The 17,586-nt window shown below is 34.9% G+C and overlaps 1 protein-coding gene across 1 annotated transcript; it reads right to left on the bottom strand.

The window, feature by feature from the left end:
- Positions 1-1,836: 1,836 nt before the first annotated feature.
- LOC139961950 (uncharacterized) lies at positions 1,837-9,253 on the bottom strand. The gene is made up of 8 exons (XM_071961668.1): positions 9,023-9,253; positions 7,291-7,356; positions 6,186-6,400; positions 5,877-6,027; positions 4,754-4,968; positions 4,288-4,593; positions 3,646-3,907; positions 1,837-2,515 (listed from the first exon to the last, which is right to left on the bottom strand). The coding sequence occupies exons 1-8, from the start codon at positions 9,090-9,092 to the stop codon at positions 2,181-2,183; spliced, it is 1,620 nt and encodes a 539-aa protein (XP_071817769.1). The 5' UTR covers positions 9,093-9,253; the 3' UTR covers positions 1,837-2,180.
- Positions 9,254-17,586: the final 8,333 nt, after the last annotated feature.

Below are 17,586 nucleotides of genomic sequence, written 5' to 3'. Positions count from 1 at the left end.
TTGATATATATATATATCAATATATATATATATATATCTATATATATATATATATATATATATATATATGTGTAAGATACCAAGAAACTTGAGTGGTTCGTAAGCTAAGTCCAATTACATTGAGAGTCTAACCATGTTATCATGGTGGTGTTATCGTCGAGTTGATCTGTGCTTTGTGTTATCATAACATATCATTCTGACCAATCCATGAGTATTAACACATAAGGACCGGCGACTTAAACAAAGACAATCTAATCTGCTGCTCCGTGTTATGGTTACAACGTCCTTTACTTACTCGATAGTAAAGTAAGCCTTAATTCAATTAGCCCTTACATCTATACATTTTTGTTCGTTCTTTAGTTTCTCACAAGAATAGATAGTCAGCTTTCGTCATCGTTAGCATGTTTGGTCAACAGTGTTAAGATTATTTCCTCCATCTTATTTTCAATGAAATTTGCTAAAAATGCATCTAGTTTCTAGAAGTTATCGTGGTATGATGTGTTTCGTACAGTGTTCTACGAAAAGGTATACTGTGGTATCGCTATAGTTACACAGAAGTATTGTGACGAAAGTGTGTTGTCATGTCTGTTCAGAGAGTAATTGTAGTGCACCATGCCTTTAATGGCATCATCCAGCCGGAAGTCGTCCCTGTTCATGACAGATGACGCCATGGTTATAGGTAACATTATCACAATTACAATAACGTATACATCCGCCGAAAGGGAAAACAAGTGTCTAAAACTAGCTATTGCTAAAAGTGCATTTTGGTGTTTGCATTTAGCATCAATATCTCTGATGCCTGGAATGTTTAACAATGCAAACAGAAAACATACGGTGCACAAATCAAGAGATATGAAGATGATTTCAGGCGTATTTAGAAATTCCCTGGTGAAATGCAAGGGTTACGAAACGTGAGCCGACGTATGCTCTAGGTGGCTTGTAAAGGGACGGGGTTGGGGCTTAACGGTCTACGGACACATAGTTGGAAAACATTGTCCTAATCTCTCCAAAAAGCATTAGAAATAATCAAAATAGCTGTAGCTCTCACCAAAATCCTTCAAAGATTGACCACTTTACAAGTCTTTTCTTAATTCTAGTTTTATATATGAACAAACATTAGCTAATTATGCACATTGATGATGTAAAAGGGGTGACTGCCTAATTGTCTATTTTATTTATCCTTTGTTTTTATATCCTTCGTTCTTCAGGACACTGAACACAGGATTTTGGCCTAAGGCGTACTTTTTTTTTAAATATTTGTTTTTACCTATTGTTGAAAAGAGTAACATCACATTTTTCAAATGATATATATAGGCGTGTAATTAGGGGTTAACTTATTAACGTCTAAAATAAGAAAATTGGATGAGCGCAACACTCTACGTCATAGTTTGCACATATTTAATAAGTTTCCCCAGATTTATCAATACTTCAAATGAGTTTATCTTGGAAACAAATATAGCAAACATTTCAACAGATATTGAATGAGATTATCGCACACAATTGATGCACTGAATAAAGGGCAAATCAGCTAGGTGTCAGTAGACCTTTAAGTTAATTGCACAATTAAGTCATTGAAGCTTGACATCTATATATGTCCTACCATACATTTAATTTCACTGTGCGTCTTCCAATTAAATTTATAACACGTTTATAATAAGGTTTAAAACAACTATCATATAATCTATTTTATAGAAAACATCAAGATTATGAAAGGTACAGATGACAAATATGGACGTTTTTCTCTATTTTATATATTTCTTCTGTGAACTAGTTTTATACTTTAGTGAAATAAGCACAAGGAACCAAATAAAGACAAATAAATGACTATGCTCCACTTTCTTTTATTCATCTTCATTGCACTTAAAAACGTAGTTATTAGTAAGGTAATTGTTACAAATAAAGAAATATCCAACGACGCGCCTGAATATTAAAGAATAATCTTCCGTTCAAAGTTGAACAAATAATATCCTAATCAAAGTTTTCTCGGGAATTTTCAATCACCGAAGATGGTACATAAATTTAAATGTGTCTATGCAGATATTAACATTCCTTCGTTCGTCCAGTTGATTTCTCTTAATTATAAAGGAAAATAAATGTTCATTCTGCGACTTATTTCGTTTTCAACGATGCGTTCGAGAGAAATCATATCACATGTTAGCTGCAGACTATCCGTCATCGACTCAAGAGGTTGGTCGAATTTTCATTTCAACGAATTTGGTGTTGCAGTGGTGTCGATAATTATCAGAATCAACTTTATAAGTGTAAATGATACTTTTTCCGCTGCTTTCATCATATATCCCGTTGAGGTTGTCACGAGTACAAATTGACTTACAAATTGAAAACCTGCCGCCGTGTGTGAAATAACTGCAAGAGGTAGAAATACGACAACCACACCAGTCATCGGAGTGCCACCAGCCGCTGCTGTGCTCCTCTGCACAGTCGAATTTACCACATGAGTCGTTGTCTCGGTCATATGTGCTGAACTGCTCACCTCTGTTATGATAGAAGTAATTACCTGCGAAGTAACAAAGCAAGAACCATCTTGTCCATTAAACAATACCATAGGTATCCTATTGATATGTTGCATGCTTTGTTGGAACATGAAATAAGTATTACAGTATACTGGGAAGTAGGCGAGTGGGTCACTCTGAAAGAAAGATATTTATATAATTCATTGCTAATGGGGTCATTCCGCAATCATTAGATATTTCATGTACTGATTTGTTCTTTGATGTTCTTTTTTATTTACGTTTCCTTCTCAATGGAGGTGACCGCAAGCGGACCATAGATCTGGATTCAACTGACGTATTTTAATGTATAAACTAAGCTCGCCTAAAAGGAACCTATTGTCTATCGATGTTAAACATCATGGTAAAATTAGTAGATATTCTATTTTGTTTTAAAGGATAACTAGATCGTTAGCTGGAATTAACTCGTCTTATAATTTACACATTTGCAATTCCCATCTACGTCTCAGATTGTCTTTGTCATAAAACAAAGAGTATGTCTCTTTCTGGGTATAGTTATGTCACATTTGTTATAAGAATATTGTTTTAGTAGTATTTGTTCACTTTTAACACTAGGGATGGTTCTGTGAAGTTATATGGTGGTTTTTCACTTCCGTAATAGATCCTGTTCTTGGACTGATGCTTCCTCATTCATCATACTTTCTTTTTCATCAGCTAGTTTGACCGACTACTTCAATGTTTATGTCAATTAATGCCAACGGTATCCAATTGATACGGTATATATATTACACTAAACGGTCTTTAAAATGACCGGTCCAGATGGGATGAGGATGAGATCACTGGCCAAAAGCCCGTTCTAGACAAAACCCTTTTGCTCTTTCAAGATAATTAAACCAAAACTGGCGAATTCAAAACGGGTTCTGGAAATCAATTGCAACGAATCGAGATAGTTGAAAGGGAGATACAAGTTAACAATAATACGGGATTTTGTATTATTCCATTCTTTTTGCGTTCTAATTTATGCGTGCAACTGATGCGTGGAACTTAATATTTAACATCAAGATATGTTGGAACCATGACGATCATGTCACATAATGTTTAGCGTGAACAGTTTCCTAATTTTTAGCTTGACCTATATTATCCAAGGCAAGGCGCAAACACTAAACATCCAACAAACCTGTGTTTCCACTGTGTGTGCCCAGTTTATTCATCCTGTAGTTGTTGCTCTCAGACTCTATTTGAAACTCTGCATATTGAGCATATCTAGCCGTTCCACCGGAAGAAGTGGTGTCAATGCGAAGCTGGTAATTTCTCTGGTTTGTCAAGTAATGAAGCTTCTCATTTCCAAGCCAGAAACTGTTCTTGTCACCAAACCCGTTTTTGTATGCAGCCCAGTTTCGATAAAAACTAGTAGAGCCATCAGTGCGACGTTGAAAAACCTGAAAAGATAGCGGGAAAAAATAATGAAAGAAAGATAATTATGGGAAGCAGATGAAGCATGTTAACTGACAAACTTAACTTAACAAACATCCTACCACTACATATTCATAGATAAAATAATATTGCCGTATGACAAACTTAAGATTTTTTGTCATTTTTATTTATTTATAATGTTCTCTTTTTTTTTGGGGGGGGGGGGCATTATTAAGGATTACCACCCTCTTCTACTGAAGTATTTTCAAAGTACTGTACTCAATCCATGTTAAGGATATATAAAAGTCAGACAAAACGAAGTAGAATGTTATGTTGCTTTTACTGTCTGCAATAGATTCATAACTCAATAAAACAAAGTTGAAACGTTTTTCAAATCAAGACTTACGGTCCATCCTCCACCGGAATCCATTTTACAATTTACTTCGAATGAAAAACCAGGCCATCCAGTTGGCTTGATTGTATACACGCCACTTCGTATATGTCCAGCATCATAAACATCCTGGCAGTCTGTATACAAGGATTCACAAGTTTTACCGTTACCTTCAAATCCCTCATTACAATAACACTGTCGTACTCCATCCTTGACACCACACACACCATAAGTACTGCAGCTGTAGTCTTTACAGATCAGTTGGGTTTTTTTACAAGAACACTTTTGTGTGCAGTCATCGTTGACGTATTTTTCTCCTTTCTGGAATTGAATTGATATGAAATATGAACATGGCATTTATAACTCAATGGATTGTTTCTTATATTTCTTTCGTTATCGCAACGTCAGTTAGCGTTAAGTTTCATTACTACTTCTCATGCATAGTCACGTGACATTGAAATTAAGTTATGTTGATACTCACTGGTAAAACTAAGTGGGTAGCTGTTACAAAACACCCGCATTCACTTGCATTGATACAGTTAGTCCCTTCCATTAAGAAACCAGCTGGACATATGCAACCTTCACCACCCAAACAGTCACTTTTACAACCAGATTGTCCGTTGGGATCTTCACATGTTGCTTGGAAACTGCAGTTTCCGCAGATCATGTTCGGAGGACACGTAGAATTCGATGAACCTAGGCAGCACAAAAGTAATATTATTTTAAAGTACACTCTTAATTTTTAGTTACAATTTCTGTCTAATTCAAAATTGATGTAAGATCATTGGTAGGATGTAATAGAAGACCATGGACATCTATCTATCTATCTATCTATCTATCTATCTATCTATCTATCTATCTATCTATCTATCTATCTATCTATCTATCTATCTATCTATCTATCTATCTATCTATCTATCTATCTATCTATCTATCTATCTATCTATCTATCTATCTATCTATCTATCTATCTATCTATCTATCTATCTATCTATCTATCTATCTATCTATCTATCTATCTATCTATCTATCTATCTATCTATCTATCTATCTATCTATCTATCTATCTATCTATCTATCTATCTATCTATCTATCTATCTATCTATCTATCTATCTATCTATCTATCTATCTATCTATCTATCTATCTATCTATCTATCTATCTATCTATCTATCTATCTATCTATCTATCTATCTATCTATCTATCTATCTATCTATCTATCTATCTATCTATCTATCTATCTATCTATCTATCTATCTATCTATCTATCTATCTATCTATCTATCTATCTATCTATCTATCTATCTATCTATCTATCTATCTATCTATCTATCTATCTATCTATCTATCTATCTATCTATCTATCTATCTATCTATCTATCTATCTATCTATCTATCTATCTATCTATCTATCTATCTATCTATCTATCTATCTATCTATCTATCTATCTATCTATCTATCTATCTATCTATCTATCTATCTATCTATCTATCTATCTATCTATCTATCTATCTATCTATCTATCTATCTATCTATCTATCTATCTATCTATCTATCTATCTGGAAGTATGTATACAAGGATTCACAAGTTTTACCGTCACCTTCAAATCCATCATCACAATAACACTGTCGGACTCCATTCTTGACACCACACACGGTAGAAGTACTGCAGCTGTAGTCTTCACAGATCAGTTGGTTGTTGTTACAAGAACAGTTTTGTGTGCAGTTATCGTTGACGTATCTTTCTCCATTCTAGAATTGAATTGATGAAAATGTGAACATGGCATTTATAACTCAATGGATTGTTTCTTATATTTTTTTCGTTATCGCAACGTCAGTTAGCGTTAAGTTTCATTACTACTTCGCATGCATAGTCACGTGACATTGAAATAAGTTATGTTGATACTCACTGGTAAAACTAAGTGGGTAGCTGTTACAAAACACCCGCATTCACTTGCATTGATACAGTTAGTCCCTTCCATTAAGAAACCAGCTGGACATATGCAACCTTCACCACCCAAACAGTCACTTTTACAACCAGATTGTCCGTTGGGATCTTCACATGTTGCTTGGCAACTGCAGTTCCCATAGATCATGTTCGGAGGACACGTAGAATTCAATGAGCCTGGGCAACACAAAATTAACATTATTTTAGCTTTCATTTGTTGATTTTACAACTAAGTAACTTCAAGGTAGACCCATAAATGATAAACTTGAAAATTAGGACAATCAAGTTTTGCCTTAGTCTACGGTACAAAATAACTTGAAATTGCTGGAAAATGCTTCTAAAACACTCTGTCCTAACCCAGCATGATGAATGATTAGCAGGCAAGTGAATGGATCCACAATTTAGCTCTTTCTAATAAAATCTTCCTATCTCAATGATTGTGCAACGATTTTCTACAATTTTGGCATCGAAAGCCAGTAAAAAGTTTGGAGAAACAATACGGCGTTACATTTATACAAATCCAAGATTTTTACTTCTGGTTACATATACAGGCAAAGGAAAGGCCACTTATGGACCTCATTTGTATGTTTGCATACATAATGAGTACAAAATACTTGTGATACATGTTTTAGGAAGCCTTCTATTTTCCTAACCTTTCTATTATCATAAGGGGACGATATCTCATAGACCTATAAACTATTTTGAAATGGAAATGACAAACAGAAAATGAAGAGGATAAAATGGCATTGGTGACAGAAATTTGTTATGTAAGGTTTAAACAGTAAAAACATGTACACAGCTTATAAAGAGATAATACAGTCAATGTATATAACGAACCACAACATACCGATATTAAATGCTGTCTCTTAAACGATTGAATTTTATATGAGAGTTTTTGGTTTAAAAGAAAATTAAACGGGGCAAGGAAGACGTCAAGTTTGAAAATCAGCTACAACACAGGCATTCAATTGAAAAGGAAATACATCAACTTTGTGGCATGTTAAACTTCTTATAATATGTAGACGATAATTAGTTAACCATTTGTGTTTTGTTTATTTTGTACTTACTTTTACCAGGTAAAGGAGAACATTGATTTACTTGATTCGGAAACTTCGCAGCAAAATCACACAATCCTATGAATACGAAATAAGAAGAAAAAACATCAAAAGAAGCTACAAGTACAAGCGTTCAAAACGGTTCAGCAATAGAATTAAGTTGAAATGTAGCTTTGAACAGAAACAAAACAAAACAGAACAGAATAGTATACATAACAGAACAGAACAGTGGCGTAGGAAGGTACTTTTGAGTGGGGGGGGCTGAAGACTGATGGCCGGCCTGGGGGAGGGGTCTAAGGGAGGGGGTGTCCCCCTCCCCTTTGGAATTTTTTTGCATTTCCAGGTGGCCTCAGATGCAATTTGGTGCAATATAGCACACTTCAACACCCACTCCATTTTGTAAAGAATTTTGCATTTTCACCTGGCCTTAGATGCAATTTGGTGCTTCAAATGAGATTTTTTTCTCATTTGGAAATGAAGAAGGGGTTTTCAGACTTGCGGAGCGGGGGGGCGGAACGATACTTCCGCCCCCCCCCATATTTTTCACTGGGGGGGGGGGGGCTGGCGCCCCCCCCCCCCCCCAGCCCCCCCCCCCCCCGGTTCCTACGCCCTTTGAACAGAACATAACAGAAAAGAACAGAACAGAATGGAACTGAGTGTATTGAGAGTGAGGGGAATTTTCTCGTACGATGGCCTGTTATGTAATATAACTTTAGATTACTAATCTATTCGTCTGTTGGGATATTGTTATCTTGGTAACAAATATCTAGAACTAGATCAAATAATCAGACAGTCCATTACAAATACTATAGTATATAACGACTGTGCAAATTAAAGTATCACATGAGTATGGCGCTGGGGAATATTTGAACAAAAGCAAAAGGTTGATTCTTTACGAAATATGTGGACATTATCTTTGGGCGACTGGTATAGACATGCTCCTGTACATTGCAACATTCATATCGATCATTACAGCAGATGAATCGATCTGTTGGTTAGTCTGGCAAACTTGTTAGGCGATAACAGTCAGCCAAGCGTTAAACTTAGCCTTGTCTCTGGACGAAAATTTCGTAAAGTCTAAGATTAACATAAATCAACTTTAAACTTTATTTCACCAAAATATCGTACGCGGATTACAGTAAACTAGGTATTATAAATCTTTTCATGGGTGATCAAACAGTCAGAGCTCGCCCATTAAGTAACATATGAATGTCATATATCAATAGCCCAAGGAACTCTAAGCAAGGCATATCTCAAGATACCAACAGGTGTGACTATACTTTCACAAAGTCTCCAAATAGACATACAGACGTTAGTAAGATATATATGTAAGCCCGCCCATAGTTACATTCCAATCAGCTTCCTGTAATAAAGATCGAGATATATTTTAAAAGGGCTCATTATATAAATGTTCAAGCAGCTCGAGCCCTCATAAAAATGAATTAATCGTGCAGAATCCTCTCTCGACATTTGTGGAATTTGGTGAAAATTGCCTTGCTCACGTGGCTCTTATTTCACAAGGTTTCTTAAAATGGGCCATTAGAAAATCTTGTCTAAGATGGATGCGATATAGAAGAAGTATTAGTCTACATAGAACAGAAACACAATTTTAAAGAGAACAGGATGTAGTATATGTATGCCCAAACCCCTCTACCCAGAAAAACTGACCATCCCACGGGAGACTTTAAAACACTAGAAATATTGTTATTTTGTTAATGGTAAATCGAACAAAAAAGATACTTACTTCCAGCCTCCGTCATATCGATGATGATAAGGGCCAACCGGAAAAGCTGAAACAATTTCTTCCTCATCATTTTGTTCTTAGTTGACCGTTCTACTTGTCATTGATGTTCTCCGTTAGGCTTTGATTGACTGAGTTGGATCATTTGATGTCTTTATATATACTACGTAATCTAGTCTCAACATATATGTATATGTATTAATTTAAAGCTGATTGGACGAAATGAATAAGTATCAATATCAGAGCACGAATCGCACAGCGACATTGCGACGACGTCATTTATTTGACGGAATACCAGCTTTGTAACATAGGTTTATATTTAGGTATCTCGTTATTTGATAGCAGTGCGTAGAGTTGCAGTACATTATCATATGTAAGCAATAAAATGACTCTCAATAGAGTGACTGGTTCATGACTTACCTTACTGCAGATATATTAAAATAATGATAAAATAGATTGAAGCGAAACTTTAAAGAGAACTGACTTGGAAGTTTAATGACAGTTTTTTTCTTTTATGTGCAGCCAAGTCTGGCTTTGCACTTTCAAACTCATTCTTTTTAAACAAATATCAATATACCAAAATAATGTAGATAAAAATTGGTCCTTATAGTGGTTATAAAAGGAAAGCTTTGGAAGAACTTCAATTCAATGTTGGAAAGATCAATATGTGAAAAGATCATACGTGTTCCTACAATAGTGCAATGAGTATTTCACCTAACACCTTTACTGTGGATAAATATCTCTATCTTAGATTTCTCTATATTTTCTGTCGTCAGAAGTTTCATTTAATTAAGCCAAAGCTTGTGTTATTTCCATTTTGTATGCCTACGCCTTTCTTGACGGTGGGGTATATGGTGGGTTTCTTGCTAGGAGCAACTTTCACTTACTTGGTTAAATTATGACGATATGATTACCCTTTAATGTAGGAATTGTAGTAAACACAAATTACCTTCTTTAAAGTCCAAGTTACGTTTTCAATTTTGTTTTTATCAAAATATCTCTAAAGAAATGAATTGAATTTTTAAACCAACCAAACTGTATTCATGGAAATCACCTACATTTTATAAACATAGGTAATTGCCAACATTTTTAGAGATCTCGTTTTGCTTAGATTGCTGCCTTAAGTTAGTAATATTTGGTATACCTCTATGGGGATATCTAAACTTGACGCTTTTTACACAACAGTGTAATATTTTGGTCGCAATGTATAACCTATACTGTCACACACAATTTGCTATACATAGAAACTAGTCTCATTATATAAGGTACATATTTCGAGTTGCGAGTTCTGGAACTATACCACTGTCGATTAGGAAAATATTTTGTGTCTGGAAAGAATCATCGTTTAATTATATTTAACCCAATGGAGTTTAATTAATGTACATCTCATAGCCCATGTATAAGTTTTCTTTACTTAAAGGGAATATAAAATACGTACCATTTTTACACGAATTCATATCGTAAAGTAAATCTTGAAAACTAAATGTTGCGTGGAATGTATCGAACAAAGCTATTTCTGTTTTGGTGACATATTTTTACCTTACTCTAGAGATCGATCATGATGCTCACTAAATCTCACCAAATCATTTGTAAATCCTAACGCCGGATCTCGAAAAAAAGGTACATAGCATGACCGGAACTTTGTGCGCGAAGCTCCCCATTTGAACTCTTTGGGCCAGACTCCCCCCTCCCCCACCCCCCTCCGGCCTCCACTGAAAACTTCTGGTTTCGCCACTGGTTGCAATCAATAAAATTAATAAAGTGCGTTTTTCAGCTCAATGGCAACTGAAACAAAGAAGCATGTACGAACCTATTCTATTAGTAGTATATTGGCTATATGCCTTAGTCGCTCGATAATAATAACTGTTCACGATAACTAAAATCGAACGGAAAAATATTGTCTCTCCTAAAGCTTCTGTTGTATTTTAAATATACCATTTAGTTTCTTTATTAATGGCGGTGAGAACTAACAAATCGTTTTAATCAAAGTTGGATTGTATGCATAATATGAAAAAGAACTGTTCTTTGATGAGAACAAAAACTTATAGAAGAGCATCATGCATGATCTCAATAAACCATGCAGCTACAAGTTGCACGCGAAGAAGGGAGATGTTCTTTTAAATTGAGGGTAAAAAAGGACGTAAAGGTTAACTGTTATAAACAAATGCATGCGCGGTCATATAATTTGATGTTATAGTTGTTTCTGTCCTACAGGCACAAGTCAAGGAGGTGTTACCCCATGTAGAGTCATCCTGGGCTCCCTACCAATTATCAGAACTTCCAACATTGTCCTGTTTCAAACATTTTATTTTTAATAATGGTACAGGTACAGTACCGTAACGATATCTACGATAATTTACAGAGAAATTTATAAATAGGATAAAAATATAACAATATACAGTACATCATAATACAGGTTAAGACACAAAACACTGCCACATGTATTTCACTGAACATACTACAATTTCTGATAAGTTACAGTGGAAGGGTCAAGTTTGTCAAGAGAAGAGAAAGAACTTAGAATAAGATCTCTGAGTGTAGTCCAAAATTTCAAAACGGAAACTGTGGATTAACTCTGAAACCATGTCTTCGAATGGAGTATGAAGAAATTAATATTGAATGTAAAGGAACATTTTGGATTTTCATAAGCTTTCAATTTCCTTTGATCGTATGCGAAACAACTTACTAGATAACTATAAACTCTAACGACAAAGATCTCATAACATGTAGATTGATACATATGTATTAACTATGTGAATAGTATATTCCATTTGATATTACTTGCATGGTTGAGATGATACAAGGCTACAACCTTACCCAAACTTTAGCTACATAGGGAGTACTGGCAGGGTCTGTAACAGGTAGAAGTTAACATTCGAAAACTTACATTCAATATAATGGCATAATTAGACTGCTGAGCTACACAATTCTTTTTCGTTTTTTTTTCTTATTCGTAATCAATCTTTTCAGAGCAGCATGAAAGTAGGTAATATTCAATGAGTGTGATGAGCACCTCCCGGACAGAAAATATAATTGCCATATGCCGGTTCTAGGGCGAAATCCTGATTTCAACTAGAACCGGCATATTTCAGCAACTTTTAGTTGATTTATTAATTTGTGTTTATTATTGACAGTCTGCCAAAAATTAGATGTTGTGACACAGCTCGCATGTACACAAATATGAAATATATTAAAATATGTTATGCTAAGAATCCAGCTTTCCTGGAAATAAGATTTATTTGTTAAGACAAATTGTATTTGTGTCAGGCGTGAATGTGTATCAAATAAATGCAAGGTTAACGTTAAAACAAGAAAGTATTTTGCCTAACATACCGATATATCACTGCAATGTTTAAATGTGCTCTGTCACTCTTCTCTGACGCCCTCTATTTGTACTTTTCGGTGATATGTTTATAGGTTCATTCTCTTCATTTATCGTGAAGATATTTCCTTATTAATACACACTAGTTAATGCATGAATGTTTACATTTAATATCAGTGCTCGCTTATTTTTGACAATAATTGAGTACAATGTAAGATATGCCAAATGTGTATGTTTATAACATAATACCATTATTATATCGATCTGCAGAAGTTAATCCGATATTGTTACTTGGAAGCTGCAGTATGATTTTATTACATAATTTTAACATCGAACGTGTGAACTCACTCAGACTGATCAGTCGTTACAATAGGCCTAACCAAAATATTGTTTCCGACGACTTAAGCGAAATTATTGTTATGAACCCGATGGACTTTGCGCTGGACAAACAGTTTTCTTGTGGCCGAATGGATGAAGCTTCATATACAGTTTCATTTAAATCATAATTATAGTAAATCATAGACTGTACTGTTGAACGAATAGTCCAGGCCAAACTGAAAACTTCAGACAAAACAATTAACAGGACGAACGATTTAACGCAATTGTCAAAGTCACATCGCTATAGCATTTTCGATTTTTTAAGCTGATCAAAATTCGAAATTTGATTCGGCAAATAAAAAAATTCTACTGGGAAATTTAATCATCCAATTTTTGTTGCAATTCATACGCTTTCGTAGACAAAGTGTGAACGTTACATTTATTAACTGTAAAGAGTATGAGAACAGAGCACACAGGGTTATCAGCTAAAAATATAGTGACTTTCTCTACAATATACCAAGTTCAGATTTAAGTTGGACTATCCCTTAAACAAGTAAGCGGATGGGACTCAGGAATAAACTGTTCAATTTGGGTGAAAAAAACATAACAGTACCGTTTTCATGTGTTACAAATATTTTGAGAATGAGGCATATTGCAAAGGTATCTAGCATCACCGAAGTTTCGTGCGCGAAGCTCCCCCACTTGAAATTTGTAGCCCCCAGACTCCCCCACCCCCACCCCCACACCGCCTCAACTGAAAAATTATGGTGAGCCACTGATTGCGATCAATAAAATTAATAAAGTGCGTTTTTTCTTAGCTCAATGTACCATGTATTCATTGGCAACTGCAACAAAGAGGTATTTACGAACCATTATTTTAGTTTTATATTAAGTATAGGCCTAAGTCGCTCGATAGTAATACCTGTTCACGATTACTAAAATCAAAGGGAAATATCGTCTTTCATAAAGCTTCTGTTGTGTTTTAAATATACCATTTAGTTTCTTTATTAATGGCTGTGAGAAGTAACTAATCGTTTTAATCAAAGTTGGATTGTATGAATAATTTGAAAAAGAACTGTTCTTTGATGAGAACAAAAACTTATAGAATAGCATCATGAATGATTTAAATAAACCAGCTACAAGGTGCACGCGAAGAAGGGAGATGTACTTTTAGTTTGAGGCTAAATAAGGTCGGAAAGGTTAACTGTTATAAACAAATGCATGCGCGGTCATATAATTTGATGTTATAGTTGTTTCTATCCTATACAGGGCACTAGTCAAGGAGGTGTTACTCCATGTAGTCATCCTGGGGCTTCCTACCATTGTCATGTTTCAAACATTTTATTTGTAATGATGGTACAAGTACAGTACCGTAGCGATATCGATGGTGCTGATCTTACAAACCAGAATCAAGCCATAGTATATCTGCTGGATTGTATGCTTTATAATTCATAATGTTCTTTAAATTTGTATCTTAATTTATTTATTTATTTGTTCTGGCATGTTTGAAGTTGTCGTGACACAGCTCGCATGTACACAAATATGCAAAAAAATTCAAATATGAATAAGAATCTAGCTTTCCCAGAAATAACATTTATTTGTTAAGACAAATTATATTTTGTCGTGCGTGAATTTGTATCAAATGAATGCAATTTTTACGTTAAAATAAGAAAGTATTTTCTTAAGTTAAACAATTTATCACAGCAATGATTATATGTATTCTGTCTCTTTTCTCTGAAGCCCTCTATTGTATTTTTGTTGCGTTGTAATATAGGTTTATGCTCTTTATTTATCATGAAAATTGAGACTTATTAATCTCAGTAAATGCATGAATATTTACATTTGATATCAGTCCGCGCTTATTTTGACAATACTTGAACACATATGTAAAATATGCGAAATGAGTATGTTTATAACTTAATACAAACGCTATATCGATTGTCAGTAGCTAAGTTCGATATTGTTACTTGGAAGCTGCAGTATGATATATTACATAATTTCAACATCATAGGTGTGAACTCACTCAGACTAATCAGTCGTTAGAAAAGGCCACACAGAAATATTGTTTCCGACGACTTGGACCGATTAATGTAATAAACCCGATGGACTTTGGTGCTGGACAAACAGTTTTCTTGTGGCTGAATGGATGAAGCTTCATATACAGTTTAATTTAAATCATAATTATAGTAAATCATTGATAATGAGATAACTAAACTGTACTGTTGAACGAATAGTTTGTATGTATGTATGTATGTATGTATGTATGTATTTGAGATCCTCCTGCAAGCAGGGACTCGCGAAGTAGCCATCATTGGCTTATGAAAGCCGCAAGGTGACCGAAGTCAGTCTGTTAGATTCATATTTAACGTCCAGGATAATGAATTGTCAATTGTCAACAACTATATGTAACTGGACGACATACATTAATCTTGGAGTGACTCGAACTCGGAACCTTATGATTGAAAGGGCACCGGCGTTAACCACTGAGCTAACATTCCATAACTGAGCTAACACTCCAGATTAGACCAAACTGAACATTTCAGACAAAACAATTAAAAGGAAGAAAAATTGAACGCAATCGTCAAAGTCCCATCGCTATAGTAATTTTGAATTTTGAATTTGATCCAAATTAGAAATTTGATTCGGCGAATAACAAATTTAACTGGAAAAATTAATCATACAATTATAAAGAAATTCATAGGCTTTTGTAATCAAAGTCTGAGCGAAACATTTATTTACTGTAAAGAATATGAGAACAGAGCACACGGCATTATCAGCTAAGAATATAGTAACTTTCCCAACCTTATACCGAGTATCAAATGTTTAATTAGACTATACCTTCAACAACTAAGCGGATGGATCTCAGGAATGAACTGGTCAATTTGGGTGAAAAAAACATTCATAACAGTACCGTTATCATGGTTTCTAGTATTTTGGGAATGAGGTATATTGCAAAGTACCTAGCAGGACCGAAGTCTCGTGTGCGAAGCTCCCTCATTTGAACTCTTTGGCCCCCAGACTCCCCCACCCCAATCCCCCACCCCGCCTCAACTGAAAAATTCTGGTTTCGCCACTGATTGCGATCAATAAAATTAATAAAGCGCGATTTCTCGTAGTTCAATGTATCACATATTCATAGGCAACTGCAACAAAGAGGTATTTACGAACCATTCTATTAGTATTATATTAACTATAGGCCTTAGTCGCTCGATATTAATACCTGTTCACGATAACTAAATGAAAAGGAAAATATCGTCTTTAGTAAAGCTTCTTTTGTGCTCAATATACCATTTAGTTTCTTCATTAATGGCGATGAGAACTAATTAATCGTTTTAATCAAAGTTGGATTTTATTCATTATTTGAAGAAGAACTGTTCTTTGATGAGAACAAAAACATATAGAATAGCATCATGAATGATTTCAATAAACCAGCTACAAGGTGCACGCGAAGAAGGCAGAAGTTCTTTTAAATTGAGGGTACAAAAGGACGTAAAGGTTAACTGTTATAAACAAATGCATGCGCGGTCATATAATTTGATGTTATAGTTGTTTCTGTCCTACAGGGCACAAGTCAAGGAGGTGTTACCCCATGTAGAGTCATCCTGGGCTCCCTTGCAATTACCAGAACTTCCAACATAGTCCTGTTTCAAACATTTTATTTGTAATGATGGAACAGGTGCAGTACCGTAACGATAACGATGGTGCTGACCTTACAAACCAGAATCAAGCCATAGTATCTGCTGGATTGTATTCTTTATAATTCATTATTTTCTTTGTTGTCGAATGGCGAAACTGTTTACCATAAGTTCACCGAAGTTCAACAATGTAGTTCTGTATCAGATATAACTTTACAAGGTACAGCACACAAATATTTGTGCTCATGTCAGAATTCTTGACCACGGACTCGATAGCATATACGTTGTATGACGTATGATGTAGCAGACAGTACAAACTGTTATGTAATTTATCAGTCCAGTCCTGGATGTTTCCTGAAGAAAATCGTAAGACAGTATATGAAACTTTCAAAGGCTTGATTTCGGATCACCAAAACACTGCCACATGTATTTCACTGCAAATACTACAGTTTCTATAAGTTAGAGAGGAAGGGTCTAGTCTGTAAAGGGACATGAAAGAACTTAAAATATGATCTCTGAGTATAGTCCAAAATTTCAAAACGGAAACTGTGGATTTACTCTGAAAACATGTCTTCGAACGGAGGATGAAGAAATATACATTAAATGTAAAGGTACATTCTGGATTTTCTTTAGCTTTTAATTTCCTGTGGCCGTATTCGAAACTTACTAGATAACATTACACTCTAAGATATAGATGTCTTAATATGTAGGTTTATGCAGATGTATTACATATGTGAATAGAAAATACCAGATGATTTGACTTGGTTGAGATAATACAAGGCTACACCCTTACCCAAACTTTGGCTACATAGGGAGTACTGGCAGGGTCTGTAACAGGCAGAAGTTATCATTCGAAAACTTACATTCAACATTAATGGCATAATATAGACTGCTGAGCTACACATTTCGTTTATCGTTCTTTTGTTTGTTCGTAATCAATCTTTTCAAAGCAGCATGAAAATAGGTAATATGCAATGAGTGTGATGAGCACCTCCTGGACAGAAAATATAATTGTCAATTGGTTACGGAATGCGAAATCCTGATTTCAACTAGAACTTACGGCTTATTTACAGTAACTTGTACGTTTATTTATTTTTTTTAATATAATATTTTATACAATGTTAAAGTTGTCATGATACGGCTCGCATGTACACAAATATGCAATATATTACAGCATATTATGCTAAGAATCCAGCTTTCCTAAAAATGAAAATAACACCGCTATAGTCTTACACTGGGATTACAACATCGCTATATTCTTACACTGGGATAACAACATCGTTTACAGTCGC

This window comes from Apostichopus japonicus, chromosome 20 (genome assembly GCF_037975245.1).
Source record: "Apostichopus japonicus isolate 1M-3 chromosome 20, ASM3797524v1, whole genome shotgun sequence".
Lineage (NCBI taxonomy): Eukaryota > Metazoa > Echinodermata > Holothuroidea > Aspidochirotida > Stichopodidae > Apostichopus > Apostichopus japonicus.
This window is presented reverse-complemented; position numbering and strand designations above follow the sequence as displayed.